We start from the raw sequence: 26,483 nt of genomic DNA, 5'->3' as shown, positions 1-26,483 counted from the left end.
TGCATTTGCTGAAGGCCTTGGGTTATATCACTACAAACAGACAGAGTGGTGCCGGAGGAAAGCACTATACCTTCTTATTGCATTTAATTCTGAACCTCAGCAGTGTTCTGCAAATCTTTGTTGTGGCCTTTGCCAAAAACTCTTGTATTGTACAAGAAAGCCTTATGCTATTTTCTGAGGCATCATGCTCTTCCCCCATGAGATCTCTCGTCTCCACCCTCACTCCGTGGATGAGCTGTGTAATGATGGCTCATGGCAGGCAGGAGAACTTATGGGCTGCCATGTGGGGGCTGGATTTCAGAAGAGCTGAACGTGTGCACCTCCAGCTGGAGTCAGCAGGAGGAGCTGCAGTTTCTCACTCCTCTGAAAAAATCAGGCCCCATATTTGATTTTTTTTGGATCCCCAGGACTCATAAGAACATAAGAGCAGCCATACTGGGTCAGACTAAAGGTCTATCTAGCCCCGTCATAAGCTCACATACTCTGAGTTAAGGGTACAGAAGGATCAGTTATGCAATTCAGAAGTTTCCTGAATTGCTGATTCTGCACAAGACATGCAGCCTCCTAATCAGAGGGCTTTACTTTATTTTAAAAACTTCTTTAAATGGAAACAGAATTCCAATTGTGCGTATTACCTAGGAACAGTGCTTCTCCTTAACCATTAGACCCCTACTTCCCTTTAATGCCAGACTTCAATTAATGTCATTGGGAATTCTTGATGAGTAGGACAAGCAGCATTTGCCCCTTCATGTTAGACCCTTCTAGATATATTGGGTGGGATTTTCAAAAGTGTTCAGCATTAGCCAAACTTTACCCCTCATGCTGTTGGTTATAAAACTCCCACTTGTTATCTATCTAGGACAAACTACAGCCAGCGGGATGGTCCTGCCCGGCTTCTGAGCTCCCGGCTGGGGAGGCTAGCCGCCGTCCGTCCCCTGCTGCCTCAGCGTATTTCTGTCCGGGCAGCGGGGCTGCAAGCTCCTGCTGCTCTGAGCAGCATGGTAATGGGGTGGTGGCGTGCATGGTGGGGGGCAAGCGGTCCGGGGGGGCAGTCAGGGGACAGGGGGTGGTTGGATGGGGCGGAGGTTCTGGGGTGGGACAGTCAGGGGTTGGGGAACAGGGGGTTGGATAGGGTGTGAGAATCCAGGGGGGCCTGTTAGGGGTCAGGGGGCAGACAGGGACTAGGGGGTGGGATCCTGGGGGGGGAGCACGGTCAGGGGACAAGGAGCGGGGGGGGGTGTTGGAAGTTCTGAGGGGGGTGGGAAGTGGGAGAGGGCGGGGCCAGGCTGTTTGGGGAGGCACAGCCTTCCCTACCTGGCCCGCCATACAGTTTTTACCCCAATGTGGTCCTCGGGTCAAAAAGGTTGCCTGCCCCGATCTAGGAGGTTCTACATTTGTAGGGACAAATTGTCTGACTCATGCAGAACTCCCCATGGCATTAGCATCTCTGCTTTAGTACTTCACCTGCATGCATCATGCCTTTTGTATTGCTAACTTCTTACCACAATCCCCTTTGGTACCCTTTATTTTTGCATAAAGAAAGACGTGTGTCAGTCCAATCCCAAAGTGAGATGGTTTAATCAGTATGTGAATTCCCAGCTTCAAGGTACACAGTCCAAGACATGGAAAGATTTGGTTGTAAAATACCACCTATGCCACACAGACCTGGGAGGATCCATTAACTAATTACTGCTTGTAAAAAGTGTTATACAGGTGTTAAGTACTTATCAATTATATCCATTTTCCTGAGGAGTAATGGAATGCACAGCAAGACAAGTTATCACTGAATTGGGACTAGAAGCCAGATGCCCTGAATCTATCCTGTGCTCTTATCCTTGGACATCTTATTTCCATTCCATGGTGCTCTGTCAGGCCTTTTCTTTGACACCAATCCTTTCCTCTTTACCAGCAGGAAAAATGAAGGGTACAGATATTGTATTTCATCAGTCCACCAGTCCTATCCATTATAAATCAGACAGCATGACTACTCCTCCTCGAGCATAAATAAGAGCCATCAGAGAGATGACAGCAGACATTTCCCCAGCAGGAAAGAGCTTCTTCCTTCTCACCAGGTAGCAGAGCTTAGTACAAACAAACATCCCCTCTTAACAAGTCTAAATGTATTTCATAGTGAGGTATCTCTGCTTCTTAGTGAGCTATTTATCAGAGTCCTAGGGACACGCCTGTCTTCTGTTATCGTGGGATATATCTTCCCTAGAGAATGGCCTAGAGGGTTCTGTCTTTTGTTTCAACACAGAGCCAATTTTCTTCAGAGCAGCTTTCCCAGGAACAAGACTTGTTAATCCAGCAATTGGAGAATTAACTGCCCCAGCACTCATGAATTCTCCTTTTCCTTTTAACTGATTGGCGACTGTTATCTTTCTCAGTGAGAGAAGTCAATGTTCTCCTTAAGCCCACAGAATGCATATCATAGAAGAGAACTGACCAGGGCTGTACAGTAGCGGTTAACATCTACTCAGCTAAAAGTGATCTTGCAGTGTGACAGCAACTTTATGGGACGTTCATATTTATAAACAAAATGCAGATCTTATCCCTATGTGCCAGTAGATGGCACTCTTTGTATGTACTATAGACAGATACTGCTTTTGGGGTACAACTCAACAATAATGCGCTTTGAGAGTGCAGTACCCTGCCCTTCCATTTATTTTTTCAAATCCAAGTAGAGATCCATTTCTCTCTGTTCTTCACTAAACCCCATTCCAGCCTTCCTGAAACCTGTGCATCAGGTAGAAGGAAAGCCCTGACTGCATTCATTCAGGACGGTCTAACTTTAATGGCACCAGTGTGCCGGAGAATGGGCTGGCTGGGCTACTGCAGCAGATCCTGTGGCATTTAGGGGCTGGCCATACAGGTGGCTGGATGTTCTGAAGTTGCTTAGGCTGTGTGACATATGTCCACACCGTTAAATCATGCTGCATTTGCTAGGCTCTTCAGAAGCTTGTGTGAAGCTTTTAGGGTGGAACATTGTACACTGGTCTCAGTGAAAACAAAAAGCCAGCGTGCTATTGTACATGTTAGTTTGAGCCAGAAGCAAGATGCTTATTAGCTGCATCTTGCCCTTAAGGTAGGTTGAGCATAACATCCATTATATGCCTTAGTACTAAAGTCTTCTAAAAGGCAGAGTAGAGTCATTGATAAGCCAGAGAGATGTATCACCTCATTGCTTTAATTACAAGCTTTATTTGCAGCTACAGTTTGATCAATCCAATGAAGGCAAACTCAGATTTGTGTTCATGTGAAACCAAGTATTTCTTCTCAGCAGCAGCATATCCTTCAAACCAGTACTCTGCTCAGATCACACAGCTAAGAGCGAATAAAGAATAGGAGAGAATATTACAAATATACTGCATATTTGTGCTGAAAATGAAAGAAAATTATCTAGAATTTTACTGCCTTAGGGATCAAAACACTGGAGACCAGGGAGCAGAGAGCAAAATGAGGTATAAATACTGTGAAACACACCTCACTGTGCATGTGTGAAGGTATGTTTGCTCCATGCCTGCAAATCTCTTCTGCATGGATGGGGTTCCCTAGATCTGGAAAGGATGGATGGGGCCAGGACAGGGGAGGACTGGAGATGCTTTCCACTCCAATGTTCTCTTAGAAACCTTCAAGTGCATTGGCAGTGCAAAGGCCACTGGGAGAGTCAGGTGCACCTGGAGTCTAAAGGCGGAGAAGCAGAATGGCAGATCACAGGCAGGTGAAAGGCTTCAGGTCCACCAAGAGAGAGGCAGGACCAGAAAACCACCTTTTACGGAATGTGGAACCAGTAGGAGCAGCGAGCTGGCACCCTCAGCAGGAGAGGATTATGGAAATGGCCCCAAGATAAGAGTAGGAAGGGCTAATGTGGAACAAAGGAGGTGGCTGATGAAAGGAGTGGGTGTTATGAAAAGGGTGCAAAAACAAAAGAGGTGGGTTGCAACCTGTTGAGCTCGGAGTACTCCTGGTGCACGTCTAGAGTTGTGTGTCAGTACCAAAGAGTTAGTCAGGAAACAGTAGCATAAATGCTGCTTAATGGTGCAAATGAATAATCAAGCCACTTGTGACATTCAAACTCTGGATTTTTTTAAATATAGACGTTTCCAAAGAAAGATTAAAAGAATCAGAAATACAGATGAATTGCAAGAGAATTTCACTGGTACAACTGTATTTGTAAGTCTTAAAATACTTTCAGGCTTTTTTGTTTGCACGGCCTCTTCTCTTAATTGGGCAGGCTCTTAATGGAGATGATTGATTGCCCCTTGGGTTGTTCCACCTAACACTTCTATTAATGTGGCATGTAGACTCAAGGGAAAGTATTCAGGGCCAGGTCCTGAATATACACATACACAGTCACATCAGAATGAGTGAGAAGACAATCAGGCTCTGTGCACTCATGTTTGTTCGGGCTGGCTGGGTTCAGCCTGTATTAAATCATTAACTGATCATTGTTAGGTGGGGGTACAGTATAAGGAGGATCATGTTATGACTTTTGTTTTGGGTGGGGAGAGCAAGAGAGACTAAAAGATCTGATATCCCTCCTGCTCCCTACCTGGGACTAGGAAGACTGATGGGGATAAAAAGGCACTTTAAAAGCTGAGAAAGGAAAGTGTTGTTTTCCATTCACAATATCAATGAGATATTTAGAAGTTTTTTCTTCTCACAAAGACTTTTACTAAGAGCTGCTCTAGGCCTTTTGGAAAATCCTCCACGTATCAACTTGTGGCTTCTTCAACAAGGTCCTGGTTACACACACGCACACATTTCTTTTGCACACACAGGTGTTTACTTTTTTCTTGGAAAGGATCATAAGGAAAAAAACTTCAAGAATGACACTTCTCACAGTGTTGACTTCTTTCACAGCCTCATTTGGAGTTTTCAGGTAATGACTGAGTCCTTTTGGGGAAGCTACTGTTCGAGAAACTGGGGGGTTATGACCGATCACTTCATCTCATGGACATAAGAAAGGCAGGCTGCTTAAGATGGCCTTCTAAAGAAAAGGCCAAATTATCCTTTGGACAGAAAAAAAGAGGTGGCGGCAAAGGTGGCCTTAAAATACATTTACGTCTCCTGAATTCTGGCCCAGGCTGAGGGTCTTCTTGGCCCCCCAACACAATGTAGAGCAACCCTCAGGTTGCTCTAAATGGCACCATCGTATAATGGCCCTGTATAGGTCATTATATCAATACCACGTAGCTGGAGTGCAGTGCACGTGGGGTACTCCCAGGAAATGGAAGCCAGGGTAGAGTTTTTACACCAGCTCTAAGGTGCTGGGACATGGCCTAAGATGGGGTATTCAATGGGGGCACGTCAACCCCCTTTAAGGCCCTTTTAAAGTGACTGCTTTAGTCAAGTGATGCCTGGGACATCATTGCTGGAAACATTAGGTTACTGTCATAGTATTAGAGGGTGGGAATAGACTGAAAATTCATAGTCACTCATCATAGCCACAGAAGTAATTGCATGTTGCGTGTGCAGTCACAGACCCCCAAAGGAAGGGGAAAATAGATATTTCCAGAGAATGTTTCCTAAGGTCGTTGCAGGTTTGTGGAAAGGAAAGTGAGCGGAGACTGACAGCTGCAACTGAATAGGTTTCACAAGCTGACAGAGCCGCATGTGTACTGTGTAAATGCACACATTGCCCTAAGAAAAGAGAAGGGCATAGCTGAGGCATTCTAGTGGTATCTGACACCCACATATGGGAAGCAAGAGGAGCTCAGCAAGAGGTGTATTTGAACCCCACTGTGGAGAAGACAAGCACAAGAAGCCCAGTGCAGAGCATGCCTGACCAGAATTTGAGTATCTCAAGTGTCTCATTTTGACATTGCGCAAGTGGGCGAAGCTTATTTTGCGGGTGGAGCTTAGAAGAGTAAAACCACAGGGTTGGTTTTCAGTTTGACCTCTCTCTAACTGATGCCTGCAAACGTATTTCCATCGAGTAGCTTGCCTTATGCTATCCACAGACAAACCTGAGGCATTGCTGGCCTAGAAGAAGGACTTCCTGAAGAAGAGATGGCACTTGCAGTGCTATGGAGCCTGCTGGTCTAAACTTACTATTGCTTGGAAGCTATACCTTAGCGAAATGCTCCATCTAGCTACCTTGCAACAGGGTGCACTACCATATGCAAATTTTGGATGAGTGCAAAATGTTAAGGCCCAAACTCAGGTGCATACAGTTAGGCAAGTTTGCACTGGCTTGGATGTCTCTCCAGCATGCTCCCAAAACAGGAACATGGTAGTTTCTCAGGGTATAAACAAAAGTTTCCAATAAGGAACTCTCCCTGTCTACGTACAAACGAAATCAGAATGAAAGCCCTTTTCTGGGGACCAGTCAGGAAAGCAAAATCTCTTCCTGAGTTTGAGAGAGAAAAGACTAGATAAGCCACTCCTTATTTTCTATCTCCTGTTATCCGTGGTACTTAGGCCCAGTAGGTTAAGAAGCTCCTACTCCATCTGTTCCCCAGACATTTAACAGCTCCATATTTTCGTTCCAAACATCAGCAGGCCTGACACAAAAAAGAAGAGGTTTAATCCTTGGCTCTGCCTAGGTGACCTAGGCCCAGCTAACCAGGCCAAGGAGGGAAATGGTTAGTGTACCTCCTGACACATGTCAATTCCTAATGAGACACCTAAAAGCAACTTGTTTTTCCAGAGATGCTGAGCACCCATAGTTCTGAATGACTTCACTGGGGGCTCAGCATGTTGAAAACCAGGCCATGTTTTTAGGTGCCTAAATATGGATTAAATTGTCTAACTTTAGGCACCAACATGTGGAAATTTTGGCTAAAGTGACCATGTGTGATTCAAGATCATCACATAGGTTTGTTTGGATACAGTGGTGCCTCAATGCCATGATGATGGCTGCACAAAAAACTGCTGATAGGCCAGTCAGACAGAATCTATGAATTCCCCCAAAGTTGTCGGTGGTTACCAAGATTACAGGTCTGGACCAGTGATGGACCCAAATTAAACACCTCACACTGAATTCATCCGATGAAGTGAGCTGTAGCTCAAGAAAGCTTATGCTCAAATAAATTGGTTAGTCTCTAAGGTGCCACTAGTACTCCTTTTCTTTTTGCGAATACAGACTAACACGGCTGCTACTCTGAAACCTCACACTGAAACACTCCAGAACTTTGAAGAAATTTGGAACCTGTGTTGACAGGACTGGCTTTAAAATATAACTCTCATGTAACTATATGTATTGAGCAGCATCAGATTCCAACAGGCTGAAACTGATTCTCAGTGCAGTGTCTTTAGGATGAACAGACTGGTGGCAAGATAGCCCTTTTCATTAAGAGAACGATGTACAGAAATGATTTAACAAACTTGCTGATGCTTTGCGTAGCTGCAGCCTGCAACTATCCTGTGCTGGGCTTCTTCGTTTCTGTCCCAGCACAAAGCATGTCAGAAACCAAAGTCTGCATAAAGAGCATCCAGCAAGTCCTCCATGAAGTATAGTATCTCTACACTCCCTGGAGGACTTGCTGTATATCACTCTCTGCAGAGGGAAGCTCAAAGACTGCGCATCACTTAACCCTCACGTAATGCTACCCAGCTAAAGTGGTGCAGAGCCTTGTGCTGAAGTCACTTTCAGAGATGGATCATTCCTACTAAACCGAGCTTCTAGTTATTTCCGTAGAAAGGTATTCTGTTGCATTTGTTTTCCACTAGAGGGAGTGCTAGGCTCATCTGTCTCTGTCAGGGTTTAGAATCATGGTAACTGTTTAGCTATTTTAAGATGTTTGCAACTTTACTGATCCTAAAAGTAGACAATGTAGATGTTCAATTAAAAAGTATCAAGCTGAAAAGTATTGGTCAGTCCAATCAAAGTTATCACATGATTAATTTCAGAAATTTTAAGAGGAGCTCTATTCAGGCATTGTAGGGAGGGCAATGAAAAAACACAATTAAAAAAAAAAAAAGACTTCTTGAGCTTTGTCTTTTATCTATCCAAGTATCTGTTGTAGGTATTACTAAGGGACTGGTTGTCATAATATGGTCCTGATCCATCAAAGCCCCAAAGCATCTTTAAACTTAAAACATGCAGGAAGTCCCATTGCATGCAAAAGGACAATTCATGTCTTTAAAGTTAAACATGTGCTTGGATGGATCACATACTATGGACATGAACCAAAGCCCATTGAAGTCAATGGAGACCTGTACCCCCACTATTAGACTCCTCACTTGTTGAATCCCATAGAGATCAATTCTTTCTGGACCTCTTCAACATCTACATGCAGCCATTAGATCAGGGGTGGGCAAACTTTTTGAGCCGAGGGCCACATCTAGGTGGGGAAATTGTATGCAGGGCCGGGGCAGGGGGTTGGGGTGCGGGAACAGGTTCAGGGCAAGGGATTGGGCAGAGGAGGGGTGTATGAGGGAGCTCAAGGAAGGGGGTTGGGGTGCAGGGGCCTCAGGGCAGGGAGTTAGGGTGCAGAAGGGGTGTGAGGTGCAGGCAGGGAGTTGTGGGGTGGGGTGCAGGAGGGGTTCAGGCTCCAGCCCTGTGCTGCTTACCTACAGCGGCTCCGGGGTGGCAGCAGCATGCACTGGGGCCAGGACAGGCTCCCTGCCTGCCTTCCCTGGCCCCACACAGCACTGCTCTGGGAAGCGGCCGGCACCACGTCCATGCGCAGACCCTAGAGTGGGGGGCACAGGGCTCCATCCGCTGCCCTTGCCACGCCTCCAGGTACCTCCCCCAAAGCTCCCATTGGCCGCGGTTCCCCGTTCCCAGCAAATGGGAGCTGCAGGGGACGGTGCCTGGAGGCAAGGGCAAACATGAAGCCCTCTGCCCCCCACTCCCCTGGGGCCCCATGGACGTGGTGCTGGCCACTTCTGAGAGTGGTGCGGGGCCTACAGCACCATGGGGGGCAATCCCATGTGCCAGATCCAAAGTCCTGAGGGGCTGGATCCAGCCCACAGACCATAGTTTGCCCACCCCTGCACTAGATAAAATGATCAGGCAACTGGAATCAAGTGCCAGCAAAATGTAGAGGACGGGGTGGTATATTACAGTGAGGCCATTTCCAGCTCGACTTCTCCTTCATCCATACAATCACACCACTGCCACCAAAATGCACAGCCACTGGACAAGATCAGTTCATGGACAAAGAAGAGTTGGCTGAAGCTGAACCTAAGTAAACGGTGATGTGGTGGGCAAGAGGAAGCCTTCTGAAGAGTTAGCAGCCACGGTGCAGTCTGCTTTCATTGAAGGTACACACCACAACTGGTCAATATAGTCTATGCTTTAGTGCTCTTGGATTCCTCACTGCGGCTACGCTCTCATATAGCAGCATCTGTGAACAACACTTTCTACCACCTCCAGTGGACTAGGGGACTGCATCGCATCCTGACGGATAATGACCTGCCCTCAGCTATTCACGTCTTTGTCACCTCTCGGGTGGACTATTGCAATGTAATATACCTGGGCATGAAGCCTTCGGCGCTTAGGAAACTCCAGCTAAAAGAGAATGCTGCAGCGTATCTCCTCAACAACACAGGCTACCACAATGTCAGAAACTGAGAAATGGATGGTCAGGCCTAGTGATTGGTGCATCGGCGGTCAGGCCTAGCGGTCGGGCCTGGGGTTGGAGCCAGGGGTCAGAGCAGGAATCAAGAAGGGGGTTGGAACATGGTTGGAGCAGGAACATGCACAGGGTGGGGCTGGAACAGAAGCAACAAGGGATAGTCTCTCTGAGGTAGCAACGTTGAGCAGACTGGAATGGCTGCTCTCCTTGGGAGCCTATATCCCTGGCCTTGGGGTCACCTAGTTAAACCTTTGCCTGTGGACTGGCTGAGTGCTGGTTGATTGACATGGAGCCCTCAAGCAATCAGGTTTAGGAATGACACAGCAGGCTCAGGCTCAGCAGGACTTGTCAGGCTCAGAAATGACTCATTGCACGCAGGCCCATCAAACCTGTTCTCCACCCTGTACACTGGCTTTCCAGAGAATATTGAATTAAGTTCAAAGTCTTACTCCTTAGCTTCAAGGTTCTCCGTAGCCTTGGCCCAGGATATTAAAAGGCCACCTAAAGCTTTGGGATGAAGACCATGGTTGACAACTCTGTTCCTCTGACACAGTGAAACTCTCAACAATAAGGGTAACGCTCATCTGCTTAGAAGGTAAACCTTTCACAGGGTCCAGTCTGAGACTATGGAATGAACTCCCCCAGGAACTAAGGTCCATCACAAATTCATCACCTTCCACTCTAAGGGCTTGTCTACACTACCCACTGGATCAGCAGGCAGCGATCGATCCAGCGGGGGTCGATTTATCGCATCTAGTATAGACGTGATAAATCAACCACTAAGCGCTCTCCCATCGACTCTAGTACTCCACCAGAACGAGAAGTGCAAGCGGAGTCGACAGGAGAGCGTTAGATCTACTTACCGCGGTGTCTTCACTGCAATAAGTTGACAGCTACGTACATTGACTTCAGCTACGCTATTCACATAGCTGAAGTTGCGGATCTTAGATGGACCCCACACAGTAGTGTAGACAAGCCCTAAGTGCGAGGCACATTTATTTGACATTGCCTTCTCTAACATTAATACATACCAATGTGCATATGTATATAAAAAAAACAACCACCCACACACAACACAACCCGACCAGCAGAAGACACTCCACTGCATACATTTCTCCTCTTGGGGAGAAAATGAGAGCACAAACATGCGACAGATGTTAGGCACATTGCATAATGCAATACTGGAAAGTACTCAGTTACTACAGTGATGAGTGTGGTATAGGAACTAGAAAAGAAGTTGACTTCAGTGGTCTTTAGATCAGTCCTAAATTAGCATCATATTCAGGAATTAAGATTTATAGTATTAAAAATAGTGTACCCCAAAATGTCTATGAAAAAAGTAAGGGTAGTTCTCTCAGAGAATCTGATTCCTTACAGTGGAAGAGATTTGAATACAGTAAAAAATGTAACCCTCAAATACAGAAGTGCTAGTTCTAAATTGCTACACAGAAATTTAATGTTAGTTAGTGTGATATCATCATACCGTAAGCCCAGGCTTTTGTAGGCTTATTGTTTAATACAGCTGTCTTACCATATGTGGCATTCAGGTGATATTTACAAGACTGATGGTTTCTGCATGCAGAAATTAATTCCAGCTGTTGTGGATAAGACACTAGTATTTATGACTGAGCTGGAGACCTGTTGAAGTGAAACAAAATACTATATTGTTATCAGTGAGGAAAAAGAATGATTCCCCCATGCAGCTTGAGCAAAACATTAAGAAAGTAGAGATGCAATTCACACAAGAGCCATCTAAATCTCTTCAACTGGAACAGAGAATAGCAAGGAACACGTGTGATCAAATTTGTTTACACTGAGCTAATCTGCCTCAGATTTTAGGTACACAAGGGCTCTAAATGAAAAGTTATGAGGCTTCTAATTATATGCCAGCAATACAGAGTACCTCAACATCAGGAGAAACTGATTTGGAATAAAAATATTAACATAGTACCTGATCCAGAGCTTCCATTGAAACCAGTGGGAGCTTTTCTATTGACTTCACCAGGTACAGGATCAAGCCCATAGCCTAACCCCGATTTGAGAGTCTTCTTTTATCCCCATTTATCCAGCTTATTGTTTTGTCCCAATCTGAAGCTCTGGGGATACTTTCCTGAAGTTAGACCGTATAAATTGTGCATCTAACGCATTGCCAGCATTTCAAGCAAAGAGGTTCAAAGAATTAGAAACAGCAATCCAACACACAGACAAGTTCAATTCATAATGTTGTAAATGGAATCATAACTGAAAGTGAGATTATATGTAACACCTTGGAAAGCATTTCTTTAATTCCACCTCTAACAGGATGTGCATTGCTTTACCGCTTAAATCTCTCCATATCAATTCGCCCTCTAATAAAAAATAAATAATTGACCAAGCCCAGCAGTTAGAAATTGTTGCACAAACCAGCCCAGCCTTATTTCTAGGAGGCATTCCACAAATAATTTTCATTATATATGGTATGTTTCTGATCTGTTATCATGGAGAAGGCATTTGACTGTGCAAAGCAGCCATTTATATTAAAGGTCGTCAGAACTTTGGGCTGCAGATGGATTTGATAGCTGGGTTCACAGAGCATATAGAATAGAACAGAACTTTAGATTTCAGGTGCATCTTTTTCGTCCCAGATCACTTTAGAAAACAAAGATTTAGATTCCGGTGACGCAGTGACTGCATAGGCAAACCCGACAGCCATTATGAGTCAGGCAATAACTCACCCACATCCTTGGACTCTGGGAACTATTTTATTGAAACAGACAATGGAGAAAAATGAATTGCCATTACCTTTAGTATTCCTTACAGTGCATGGCATTTTCTGTTCCTTGTCACCGAATTCTAGAATATTCAATTTGCCATACTGCCAAACTTCCCCACAGCTAATTATTTTAGTTATCAGAAGCACCAAAAATTACATACAAGTTACAAAATTAAATGAAATAGGAATCCCTCTCCCACAAAATTAGTCAGAGTGCCTGAGGTTGGTCCAATGATCATTTCACTGATAAGTCTTATTTGACTTTAATGTGTAAATAGAAACTTGGTTAAATATATTCCCTTGCCTAATATCTGGGCATTTGTTTAAAAAGAAGGCAATGACCTTCAGAATACATCTTGGGGCCCCGTGATTTGATTTGTGCTTTTGTCAATGATTTACAGTATTCTGCAATGCTCAGAATTGGGAGGTTTTGCTATTCTACCCATCAGCACTGGAACCAAAGGGTCTCCAAGGCAAAGGAAAAACTTGTTTTCAACTATTTTATAGGAAATATTTACATATGTAAAAGAAATGTGGTGGAGCCTGAATGAAGTTTCTCCTCTGATTCTCTGGTTAGCCTATCTAATATCATGTCAGGATACAGTTACAGCACATAGTGAGGTAACAGGATTGCCTTCCCAGAGGTAAGTCTATCTCTATATAATTTAACATACAGCTGTACATTACTGTCTATCTGGCTAGCCCATCAATTCAGTCTCAAATGGAGGCATATGGGCACTGTTATCTGTAAACAGCTACCAGAAAAGAATATTGGCAATCATCCAAATCATAGTCTAGTAATTGGCATTCCTTGTTGTTTGCATAATACTTTATTCTTTTAAGGGAGAATATTCATTCATTTTAAATTTACTGTGCTATATTTGTGTACTTTGGGTTGCTATCTCCTATATATCAAGCTTTATTTATAATTAATATTTTGCTTTCAATTGTAGTGTTTGCAACACTACAGTTATGTCATATTTATGATTTGAATGTTAAACATTATTTGATTTGCTCAACATTGAAATAATGAATTAAATGTCTTTATATTTATTTCCCCATTGTATCTCATTACGATGTCATTGTGGCTTAAAAAAGGAACAAACAAGTGACATTTCTTTAAAGAAAACAGTTTGAAGATAGGAAAAAATATTGGATTTTTCTGCAGCTGTTAATTGCAAACTTGTTTTAAAGGCAAATATGATTTTGAAGGCTCAAAAAAGATATCCGTGATAATTGGAACATGGAGGCAGGGAGGACATAGAAAGGAAATAATGCTTGGTAGAGATACATTTAATTATGAAGGCTTACTCTGGTAATCCCTTTTGAAAGTGAACAAAGCAGAGATTTTTGATGTTTGATGAACTTATCAAACAAGGCAGAATAATGAAAAGGTAAATTTAAAAAGCTAGGTGAAGGTGAGCCAATTAAATACTTTATGAAGTGCTGAAGGGTATAGCCACCAAACCCTTCCGTCAGGACGAATATATGTTTTCTAGGGTGCTCCGTCTTCATGTTTCTGCTGTTTGTCTGCAGATCCAGTGTGTTTTCATCTAGCACACTGATCTGTATCCACAGGCTCCTTTGCTGAGCATTTGTGTGTTTCATTTAGTATTCTCTCTTCTCAAGCTTCTGATGAATCCCTAATGTACCCCATACCTCCTCTAATTATCAGTGTTTCTTTTTGGACCATAGTCTCTTAAGTAAAACAGATTGCTCATTAGTTAATCGCCAAAAATAATCATCATGCTGAGGGTTAGAAATAAACCCACAAAACATGTTTTGAGCTAAGGCAGACACCGCTATTTTGGTACAGTACTCCACAACACAAAACAATGCTTTATCCAAATACAAATTGTAAGATTTGATGGGCAAAAGCTCATAAGTACTGCACTGGGTGATAAGACAAATATTTCCCTGGTGCTATGTATGAGCTTCTTTGAGGATCTGATCCAAAGCCCGTTGAAGTCAATAAGAGTCTTTCAATGGGCTTTGGATCAGGCCTAGAGAGAATTATGTCTGTACACTGAATTTCTGAGCCTTATACAGCACTTTTTTTTTTTTTTTTTTTTTTTTACTCCTTACGTGGCTAAAACTCCCTTTGAGGACAATGAGAGTTTTCTTTGAGTAGGGAGTGAGTGAGTGAGTTTTGAATAAGGCCCTCTATGCCTCAGCCTTAATAGTTGTTGTGTCCTTTCCTTTGGGGGGATTTAGTTTCCCTATATGCTGTAGTGTACAGTGCATTTCAACCATATCATTAAATTAGACTGTAAAATTATAAGGTGGATTCCATATACTCACACGGATATTGTTTGGTTGTGTTATCAGAACACTGGGGCAAATTACTGGTTGGTGCAAATGTGTAGAGCTCTGTTGACTTCAGTGGAGTTTCACTTATTTACACCAGAAGAGAATTTGACCCGTGGTCTTTACAGATTTGAATGGTTATTCTGCTCTCAGTTATACCGATAAAAAGCCAGTGCAATAGACTGATGGCAAAGGGATTTCACAGGCAAAAGGAAGGGTACAATTTAGCCCAATCACATTTAGAATTGTATTGACATGGTTTCATTCCATCTACGCATTTCAGAATCATTTCCAAATTTCCATTAATGTTTTTTTAACTCTGTGTTGACATTGTAATGCCATGTTCATGCACTTGTAATTACATTATCTTGACAATTTGGGGGTGAGATGTGAGAGGAAAAGCGAAAAGTGGAATTCACTCGAAACTTTTATATTTTTGCTATTCCTCCACTTCACTACAGAGTATTTTGCTTTCTTTTTCCTCAATGTAGTAGTTGCACCTCATCCTTTTGCAATACCCTCTCCTACTGGATCTTCTGTGTCTATTGTATTCGTGGCCTCCACCTTTACATTTCCTCTCATATTAATTATATGCTTTCCTTTACAAATTGTCCTCAAAAGAAGCTTCAAGGTCAAAATGCTGTTTGTTATTTTTACTTGGATTCTCAGTGTGAATTCAAATCAGCTTTCTCTTCTGTCTCCAGCATTCTGTTTCTGGTCATATTCTAGAACGTGGGTATAAACCATTATTTATTAGGAGCTTTATGTTTGGTTTTTACAACACCCATTATCACATATACCATACTGGAAAAGGAGGTAATCTATTGGTAGAGCAGGAAACAGGAGATCAAGACATCCAGTTCCTGCTTTTTCTTCTGCCACTGGCAAATTCTATTGGTCAGATTTTTAGCTGGCGCAGCCTGGTGCAGCTCCAATGAGCTCAGTGCAGTTACACTGATTTACACCACCTGTGGTTTGGAGCCAACTCTCCCCAGCAAAAGTTTCTAGTTTCCTCTAAAATCTGTGATTGTATGGAAAATGGATATGATTTTCCTCCTGCTGCTTGGCTCCACAGCTATTATCTCTTCTTAAAACTCCACGCCAAAACTTAGGCCGGTATCATTTACTCTCTTCAGAAGAACCAGCCGAGATGTCAATACTCCAGCTCCTGTGAACTGTCAGCTAAGCCAGTGGTCAGAATGGACTGGTTGCTTTCCTTGCCAAGAGAAAAAAGTAAGTCTCAACCATAATGTATTCACTTATCTTCAGATGTGTCTGATGAGCACGTACACAGATTAATTATATGTATTATGCATATTCATAGTTTCTGAAACATCCAGTAAACTCATCCAAATATGATAAACATTATCTTGTATTAGAAACACGGGGCCTGAGTCTCCTCTCACTTATGCTGGTGTAAATTAGGAGTAATTTAATTGAAGCCAAAAGTGTTAGAAAGGTGCAAAACTGGTGCAAATGAGAGAAGAATCAGGCATGCAATATTTGGCTAATTGTTTTCTTCTTTATTTAGCTGGGTTTTAATTGAATTTCTGTTGACTCAATGCAAATACTCAGATATAAAAACACTTTGGAAAGCATTCTTTGTTCATCAGCTCTGTTTACTCTGATTTTTGTATCATTTCACGTGTTTCTTCATAACTGTTAAGTATTGGTCATAACTTCTATTTTCCACTTATATTATAGGCAGAAAGCAAGAGGTCAAGCATATGGAATGAGAGAGAAAGGAAGAACTATACTCCAGATGGGGTTGCTCTTCCTTTTCTTTTTGTTCAGTTTGATAGGCAGCAGCATCCACCATTAATCTCAGTTGTGATTTTTGTTTGTCTGCATCTGATATTCCTATAGCTCTCACCACATTCCACTCCAAAGCATATGTAACTGGAAAAGCTTAATACCACATCAAAGGCATAGAACAAAGGCACAAGGTCCAGAATTTGGAAAAATTAACTAACTTTGCCAGGTGTTGGGCCTAATGGAACAGGGACAGTTAGTTAAAATGTGTGCAATTAACAGAAAATGAGGACTGGGAAGTTTCTCTGCTCCATCCGAAAGGATTGCAGTATCTGCAGGATGTTGAAATTAATATGTAATCTATTCCACCACTGTTAAAGAGCCGCTTAGTTCAAAATAATAGGTGTTATTCAACTCACACTGGTGTAAATCAGGAGTAACTCCACTGAAGTCAATGGATGTACACCAAATTTACAACAGTGGAAGGAGGGGGAAAAAAAAATCCAGCCCATTGTCTCTCACCTTATTTTCATTCTTGCTAAGCCCTTTAATTTCCATAGTTGGCTGCAGTAATATTTATTTATTCCTAAATAATTAAAACACGTTCTAACAGGTTAATTTGTAAAGGAGATTTGTTTTTACCACTAAATATTTAATCGAAATCTTATAATTTCTGGGTATAAAGTTCTTGTTAATTGGCCAGTTTCTTTGCTTTTTTATTTTATTTTATTATTCAATGTGATTTAGTACAGATACAGAACTTTGCTGCAGCCTGCCAAGTTTAAGGGGAGTAAATGCACTGGTCATTTTTGGGATGAGGCAGCATGCCGAGCAACAGAAACATGTGCAGCAAGCCAACGCTGTGGAAAAGATTTTCAGTGTGAAGAGACAGGTAAGTAAAATGCTATCGGGAATAACAGCAAACGAATTTTGGTCCTGGATGAGATAATCAATGAGAGCAATGGACCAGTACCTCAGCTTCCTCAGTGTAAATTCTCTGGCTAGATTACATTTCCCATGATGCACCACTTTCTCTCCTCATGGTAAGGGAAGGGAATGTGTCCTATGAGTCCCTGGATGTGGTGTATCATGGGAGATGTAGTCTGCCCAGATTTCAGATATTGGCTTAATCACAACCTCTCTCATTTCAGGTATTCGGTTTTTTGATGAAAAATTAAAATTTGTGGAAAACAGATAGCTTTCATGAAAATGTTGTTTTGTCAAAAAACCAAACAAACAATTTTCTATCAAAAAGAGTTTTGACAGAAATTTTTTCTACCAGCACTAGCTACGGTAGAATCAGGAGATCAGGTGGCTGTCCCTGCAAGATTAGGTTGAATCAGTATAGTTTTTACTTACAACACAATAGTGCCAAGTTCTGCTTTCTAGTATATAATACCATTTTAGATGTTAGGAAATATTTGCACCATATCTAGGGACAGATCTTTAGCTGGTGGAAATCAGCATTCCTTTGCAGACATCAATGGAGCGACACCAATTTACTCCAGCGGCAGATATGTCCCTTCATTTTCAGTGGCACAAGTATTCTCAAGTTGTGCCTCCTGCAAACATTCATTTCTGAATATAATTATTGTAACAAATTCCCAAAGCACCTTCTGCAACTTGAAAAGGCAAATCTGTACATTAACCTGACAGAGTTAATTGCACTTAGCCAACTGAAGCAATTTATTCTTGTAGTTCCTATTCAGGAACATGATCTTAGATAATAAACATACTGGAGCATCGCAAAATGAACTTGACAAGATTCCCACACAGTGGATCCATTATTTAGAACTTAGGAGGTGTCCAACCCAGGCTCCACAGTTGTGCTCCACTGCACATTGCCAGGGAAAGTTTTAGGATGGTTTCAAGTTCAAACTCTGCTTTTCTCTAAACAATAAGGCCCAAATCCTGGTCCAAGTAACCCAGATAAGCATTAAGAAGATTTGTAGATGCAGGGAGGGAATAGTCCTTTCTTTCAAGCTATAGTGATATAGCAGAAAGCACTGAAGTAGCCCTTGTGGCTCTTTTGCCCATCGCTGTAGTGAAGAATAGCTAGCAGATCACAGATCCACCAGCTTGCTGGCTCCCTAAATTCCTGCTCAAAGGGGTGCATGGATCCCCATGAATCACAGAGTATATGCCCCCTGCCTAGTCCTCTGGAATCCTGCCCCCTCTCTGCTGCAGGCAGAAGATACCAGTTCTACTCCTGCAATAGCTCATCTCTACCTGGGAGGGAGAGAGAGAGAGGGCAGTGTGACTTCCTAAGACATAAGAATGGCCATACTGGGTCAGACCTAAGGTCCATCTAGCACAGTATCCTGTCTTCTGAAAGTGGCCAATGCCAGGTGTCCCAGAGGGAGTGAATAGTGCAGGTAAGACATTGTAATACATATGAAAAACAATACAGGATATAAATACAGGAATAAAATGGTCAGACACATAGAAGAACATAAATTGTTGCGCAAAAGTCAACATGGTTTCTATAAAGGGAGATCATGTCTTACTAATCTATTAGAGTTCTTTGAGGGGGTCAAACAAACATGTGGACAAGGGGGATCCAGTGGACATAGTGTACTTAGATTTCCAGAAAGCCTTTGACAAGGTCCCTCACCAAAGGCTCTTACGTAAATCAAGTTGTCATAGGTAAGAGGAAAGATCCTTTCATGGACTGAGAACTGGTTAAAAGACAGGGAACAAAGGATAGAAATAAATGGTAAATTTTCAGAATGGAAAGGGGTAACTAGTGGTAGTTCCCCAAGGGTTAGTCCTAGGACCAATCCTATTCAACTTATTCATAAATGATCTGGAGATGGGGTAAACAGTGAGGTGGCAAAGTTTGCAGATGATACTAAATTGCTCAAGATAGTTAAGACCAAAGCAGACTGTGAAGAACTTCGAAAAGATCTCACAAAACTAAGTGATTGGGCAACAAAATGGCAAATGAAATTTAATGTGGATAAATGTAAAGTAATGCACACTGGAAAAAATAACTCCAACTATACATACAATATGACTGGGGCTAATTTAGCTATGACGAATCAGGAGAAAGATCTTGGAGTCATCGTGGATAGTTCTCTGAAGATGTCCACCCAGTGTGCAGCGGCAGTCAAAAATGCTAACGGGATGTTAGGAACCATTAAAAAAGGGATAGAGAATAAGAAGGAGAAGATCTTATTCCCCTTATAGAAATCCATGAATACTGTGTTCAGATGTGGTCCCCTCATCTCAAAAAAGACATACTGGCATTAGAAAAGCTTCAGAAAAGGGCAACAAAAATGATTAGGGGACTGGAACACATGATTTATGAGGAGAGGTCGAGGGAACTAGGATTGTTTAGTCTGCAGAAGAGAAGAATGAGAATGAGAAGAATTTGATAACTGCTTTCAACTACCTGAAAGGGGGCTCCAAAGAGGATGGATCTAGGCTGTTATTAGTGGTAGCAGATGACAGAACAAGGAGTAATGGTCTCAAGTTGCAGTGGGAGAGGTTTAGGTTGGATATTAGGAAACACTATTTCACTAGGAGGGTGGTGAAGCACTGGAATGGGTTACTTAGGGAGGTGGTGGAATCTCCTTCATTTGAAGTTTTTAAGGTCAGGCTTGACAAAGCCCTGGCTGGGATGATTTAGTTGGGGATTGGTCCTGCTTTGAGCAGGGGGTTGGACTAGATGACCTCCTGAGGTCCCTTCCAACCCTGATATTCTATGATGATATGATAGAGGTATATAAAATCATGAGTGGTGTGGAGAAATTGAATAAGGAAAAGTTATTTACTCGTTCCCATAATATAAGAACTAGAGGCCACCAAATGAAATTAATGGGTAGCAGGTTTAAAACAAATAAAAGGAAGCTCTTCTTCACTCAGCGCACGGTCAACCTGTGGAACTCCTTGCCTGAGGAGGTTGTGAAGGCTAGGACTAAAACAGGGTTTAAAAGAGAACTGGATAAATTCATGGAGGTTAAGTCCATTAATGGCTATTAGCCAGGATGGGTAAGGAATGGTGTCCCTAGCCTCTGTTTGTCAGAGGGCGGAGATGGATGGCAGGAGAGAGAGATCACTAGATCACCATCTGTTAGGTTCACTCCCTCTGGGGCACCTGGCATTGGCCACTGTCGGTAGACAGGATACTGGGCTGGATGGACCTTTGGTCTGACCCAGTATAGCCGTTCTTATGTACAGTGGTCACCTTTAATAGTTCCACCATTTGCCAGCCCTGACCACACAGAGGTTTCTGAGATACCAAGCTTTCCCCTGTACATGAATAGGGGTATTGTAAATGCCAGTGTGGGGGGTAACTTAACAAAGGGTGACTTTTTACTGGTGACCACTGTACAGTTTTCTGTGAACAAGACATCAAGTGCACCTTGCCTACTGGCCTCTTGAACCAGAGTAGGTAATTCACCATGAAGGGAAGCAGGTTGCCTATGGCAGCTTAACATCCAGCTGCGGGGAGAAGCTGAGTTACTGGATCCCTGGATGCTCAAGCCATACTGCTACCACAGCCAGGGCTGCCCACACTCAGATGTCTCTCTATGGGCCACCAGTGAAAGAAGATTGTGGTTGTTCTGCACCACCTGTGCCCATGAAGGAGCTTTAGCTGCTAGGGTCTCTGAAGACTCTACGATGACAGAAGCCAGTGTAGACCCTGGAGTGTAATACACTCCTTTTACTGAAATAAATGGAACTTTTGCCTGAATAAGGAGATGCAGGCTCAACCCTTCTTTATGGACTTGTGTCAGTGAACACTTAAACCAAAATTACCTACTTAGACTGAACAAGCATTGTAGAGATGATTAAGAGATTACATGTACATATACACTTCAGGTCGCTGTATAAAACCCCACCTTGTATGTAACGGAGAGCCAGACTGCAGAGATGGGTCTGATGAGAGTAACTGTGAGGATGAAGATATTGAAATCCTCTGTGAAAACCTACAGCCAATTCCTGGGTCTGAAAGAGCAGCCCAAGGGTGAGTAATTAATCTCTATTTGCTGTTCTTTCAGTCAGACCAGGATTACATTTTTATGTTGCTCTTATTCTGTAGTAGCATCATTTCTCTATGAATTGAGCTCTGACAGCATGCATAGTACTGTACAAAACAGAGGAGGAGGATTTTGTCCCAAGGACTTCACAGTCTAAATGGTACAGCAGTGAGTAGCACTGTAGCAGACAGGGCACTGGACTTTGAGTCAACAGACATGGCATCTGATCCAAGTTCTGCATCTGACTCACTCTGGAAGCTTGAACAAATCACTTTAACTGCAGTTTAGACATGCCCAGAGAGGTTAACACCTGCAGCTGACCCATGTCAGCTGGCTCAGTCTCGCAAGACTTAGGCTAGGGGGCTATTTCATTGCAGTGTTGACATTTGGGCTTGGGCTCGGGCTCGGGCTCACCTGGCAGTGTCTCAGAGCCCAGGCTTCAACCCAAGCGTCTACCCCACAATTAAACAGCCCCCTAGCTGGAGCCCTCTGAGCAGGAGTCAGCTGACACAGGCCAGCCACTGGCATTCAGTTGCAGTGTAGACATGCCCTCCATGTTTCTGCTTGCCCCTCAGGGTAATAATAATAATTCCCCACCTTTGTAATGCCCTATTAAGCTATAACTTTCTCTATTTAATGAAAGCAATATATGAAGTGAAATAGAACATTCTGAATGCTAAGTCTGATTGCTTTCCCCACTTTGAAGAATTAAGAGCATTGATTTAGAGCATTCAGGGCCTGTCCTCAGTGTACCTACTTGCAGGAGAAAGTATTGCTTAATCAAATCCTAAACTGATTATGACTGAATTAGGTAAGAAAAAAGTGGAATCTAAGACAGGTAACACTGGCAAATGGCATCATTTAAAGTATATATATATATATATATATATATAAGCTTAGCCTTATGTGAAAGAAAATAGGAGCTACAGTATGAGAATGTGGTCCTTCATCATATAACCACTACATTAACTTGATCCAAAGCTACAGAAGTTGGTGGAAAGACTCCTTATGAGTTAAATGGTGTTGGTGGGGTTTTTTTGGAAGAAGCCCCAAAGGAGTCTATCAAAAGCTTATCAGTCCACATATTTATTTTGTTTTCATTGTCATAGACTACTGTCATTTATATTTCCCTCGGCAAAGCACACAATATTAAGTGTTCAGTATCTTCATAATTGGAAATCATGCCTCACCAATCTATTAGAATTCTTTGAAGGGATCAACATGCCTGTGGACAAGGGGGAAAACCATTGAAGATAGTGTACTTAGATTTTCAGAAAGCCTTTGACCAGGTCCCTGACTAAAGGCTCTTAAGCAAAGTAAGCTGTCATGGGATAAGAGGGAAGGTCCTCTCATGGACTGGTAACTGGTTAAAAGATAGGAAACAAAGGGTAGGAATAAATGGTCGGTTTTCAGAATGGAGAGCGGTAAATAGTGGTGTCCCCCAGTGGTCTGTACTGGGACCAGTCCTATTCAACATATTCATAAATGATCTGGGAAAAAGGGTAAAACGGTGAGGTGGCAAACTTTGCAGATGATACAAAAAACTACTCAGGATAGTTAAGTCCAAGGCAGACTACAAACAGCTACAAAGGGACCTCTGAAAACTGGGTGACTGGGCAACAAAATGGCAGATGAAATTCAATGTGGATAAATGCAAAGTAATGCACATTGGAAAACATAATCCCAACTATACATATAAAATGATGGGGTCTAAATTAGCTGTTGCCACTCAAGAAAGATCTTGTGGATAGTTCTCTGAAAACATCCAGTCAATGGGCAGTGGCAGTCAAAAAAGCGACCAGCATGTTGGGCATCATTAAGAAAGGGCAAGATAATAAGACAGAAAATATCATATTGCCCCTATATAAACCCATGGTACGCCCACATCTTGAATACTGCATGCAGATGTGGTCACTCCATCTCAAAAAAGATATATGAAATTGGAAAAGGTTCAGAAAAGGGCAACAAAAATTAGGGGTATGGAATGGCTTCTGTATGAGGAAAGATTAATAAGACTGGGACTTTTCTGCTTGAAAAAGAGACGACGACAAAGGGGAGATATGATAGAGGTCTATAAAATCATGACTGGTGTGGAGAAAGTAAATAAGGAAGTGTTATTTACTCCTTCTCATAACACAAGAACTAGGGGTCACCAAATGAAATTAATAGGCAGCATGTTTAAAAAAAAAAGAAAAAAGAAATATTTTTTCACAAAACGCAGTCAGTCATTGGAATTCTTTGCCAGAGGATGTTGTGAAGGCCAAGACTAACAGGATTCAAAAAAGAACTAGATAAGTTCATGGAGGATAGGTCCATCAATGGCTATTAGCCAGGATGGGCAGGGATGGTGTCCCTAGATGGTGTTCTGTTTGGCAGAACCTAGGGATGGGCGACAGGGGATGGATCACTTGATGATTACCTGTTCTGTTCATTCCCTCTGGGGCACCTGGCATTGGCCACTGTCGGAAGACAGGACACTGGGCTAGATGGACCTTAGGTCTGACCCAGTATGGCCATTCTTATGTTCTTGAAGAGGATTTCCAGTTCTGAGGAATTTCTTAATGGACATCAGTGTATGCTACTTTCATTTCAGGCTACCAAGTTAGCAAAAAGACATTGACAAACTGAAGGGAATTGAGAGAAGAGAATCTAAAATGGTCAGGGAGCAGGAGGAAATGACTAATATGGAATGACTAAGTGAACCAACTATGAATAATTTGACTAGGTGGGAGCAGTCTACAAATATATGGAGGGTGTTAACACCCAAGGGGAAACAGGTAAATGAGAGAACTAGCAAAAAGTGGTGAAATTGAGAAACAGAACGTTTACTTTGAATACCAGGAACAATTCTGTGACACTGAGATGGATTAGGAGGCTGTGAAATGATTTCCCAAGGGACTTGATGGAAGCCCCACAATTTGGGACATTTTTATAACTCTACCTGACCAAATACTAGAAAATGAACTACAGAGAACCATCTTTTATTGGAAGATAGATGAACTGGATGATTTCATTACTGTCTTCCATCTCTAATTTATGATTCTACCATACTGTCTTTGAAATAACAGGCTATTTGTCTCATTTTTAGTCAGAGAGACAAATCACTTTAGCTTAGTTCCCCCAGGAGAGGGCAAAAATGGAGAGGTGTGGAATCAAAACCTCCCATTTATGAAGTCGAAGATCCTGAGTCATTGCTATCCAAAGCAAACAGAGTCCAGTGTCTGAGAACAGAATGTATGTAAAGTCAAAGGGGGCGGGGGGAGAGAGAAAAGGTAGCGATTTTTCTTGTAGTAGCAAAGAAAGCTATAATTAATTTCTGGATGATGTCTCTTTTCATTAAAGATACAATGTTCTTACACAAGAAGAAATGCAATTTGTATATGATCCTAAGTATTATGGAGGCCAGTGTGAGTACATTTACAATGGAGAATGGCGGGAATTGAAGTATGACTCTGCATGTGAACATTTGTACTATGGGGATGATGAGAAATATTTTAGAAAACCCTACAATTTCCATGTATATCAATTTCTAGTAAGTATTTAAGATGTTAATTTAGAAACATTTTCTCACTAGGAACTGAAGTTTGCCTTAGAGATGTTATGTAGATTTTCTCAGGATATATATTACAGTTATTTGCAGCAGTAGAAAGATAACATTGAAGACCTACTTTCATGGATGAGCAGCCTCATATGCTCTGGGGCTGTTACTGAGATTGTGCATTTTGATACAATAGATTACTAGAGCAATTCCATATGTTTTGGGTCCAGTACTCCCTTCAATCAGGCTCTCCTTCAAATCCTTCCACAACACCCACCTTTTACAACAGTCTCTAAAGCAACAATTTTTTAGTTAACAAGAAGCATTTGCACAACATAGTTATTTTTAAAATCCACACATCAAGGAACTAATGTGATTCTTGCTGCATCACCCAAGCAATCCTATTACTTATTCTGGTTGAGTGGACAAGGCACTGAACTGGGTTTCTGGTCCCAGCTCGGCTATTAACGAACTGTGACACCTTGGACAAGTCACGTCACCCTCTCTGTGCCTCAGTTTCCCCATTTGTTAAATGGGGATGATGATACTTGCCCACTTTTACAGTGCATTGAGATCTGCAGGCTGGATGACAAGTGCCATAGAAGAGCTAAGGCACCTCCCACCCCCACCTCTGTCTGTATAATGCTGGAGCTTTAAAATTCCACCTCTCCTGCTGAGAACTTCCTACACTGCAGGGTAAAGTCATCACTGCCATGGTTAGCAGTTAGTGTGCTTTGACCATTGCTTATCCTAATCCCCGCTTTGTTACTTTTTGCTCCTCCTGTCAGGTTGTTATACCCACTTTTTGTCTATAGCCTCTTTGAGGCAGGGAAGGCCTCTTTGTTACCTCTTTGTACATTTCCCAGCACATGGAGGCAAGAGCTTTTAGGCACTAACACAAAACAAATAACAAACAGGGGAGGAAGGATAATCTAATGGTTAGGGTACTAGTCTAGGAACTATGGAGATTTTGCTCTGCCACAGACTTTCTACGTGAGCTTGGTTAAGTCACTCAGAACCAGATTTTCAAAGATATTTCAGCACCTAAAAATACAGATCAGAGCCTAGCGTGGTTTTCAAAAGCACCTAAGGATTGTAAGAAGGTGCTTTCTTATGCCTAACTCTCTCCATTCATCGTATGCGGGGCCTGGGCACCCAGCTTGAGGCTGAAGATTCCACTGCGTGGCAGGCAGCCTATGAGTTAGGCATTGCAGTGCTGAACAGAGTATCTTTAAGGATCTGGGCCCACAACCCTAAATCCCATTGAAATAGTTTTGAGTTAGATGCTTAACTTGCTTAGGATCTGTAGCATGAGGTCAAACACAGAGAGCCATGCTTTACGCACCTAGTAGAGAACCCTCTCACCAGGAAGGTCCCCCATTTAGTAAGCTCCCCATAGGAAAATATCCTGATCATGTCTGTTAACTGTGGAGAAACAGGAATGCTATAGTCATGCCACAGGGACTTCTGAAAATCCTAGAAGGGACCTGTCTTCATTTTTAGGTGCCTTTGAAAATCTGGCCCTAGCCCTAGGCCATATTTGAAAATGGGTCTTCAGCTTCTAAGTCAATTTTCACCCTTTCAAAAATTTTACTATGCATTCCCACAGAACACACACTTCT

At 42.5% G+C, this 26,483-nt stretch overlaps 1 protein-coding gene across 2 annotated transcripts in view; it reads left to right on the top strand.

Moving 5' to 3' along the window:
* The first annotated feature begins 12,712 nt into the window (after positions 1-12,712).
* The window catches only part of C8A (complement C8 alpha chain), a 42,981-nt gene continuing 29,210 nt past the window's right edge, over positions 12,713-26,483 (top strand). For both annotated transcript variants that reach the window (XM_073357581.1, XM_073357579.1), the window contains exons 1-5: positions 12,713-12,923; positions 15,723-15,819; positions 17,086-17,230; positions 21,166-21,310; positions 24,666-24,855. In XM_073357581.1, coding sequence (XP_073213682.1) covers positions 12,811-12,923; positions 15,723-15,819; positions 17,086-17,230; positions 21,166-21,310; positions 24,666-24,855 — 690 coding nt within the window. In that variant the 5' untranslated portion in view covers positions 12,713-12,810. The remainder of the gene's footprint in view (positions 12,924-15,722; positions 15,820-17,085; positions 17,231-21,165; positions 21,311-24,665; positions 24,856-26,483) is intronic.

This window comes from Lepidochelys kempii, chromosome 8 (assembly GCF_965140285.1).
Source record: "Lepidochelys kempii isolate rLepKem1 chromosome 8, rLepKem1.hap1, whole genome shotgun sequence".
Lineage (NCBI taxonomy): Eukaryota > Metazoa > Chordata > Testudines > Cheloniidae > Lepidochelys > Lepidochelys kempii.
Note: the sequence above shows the minus strand (reverse complement) of the source record. Positions and strands in the feature narration are given on the sequence as shown.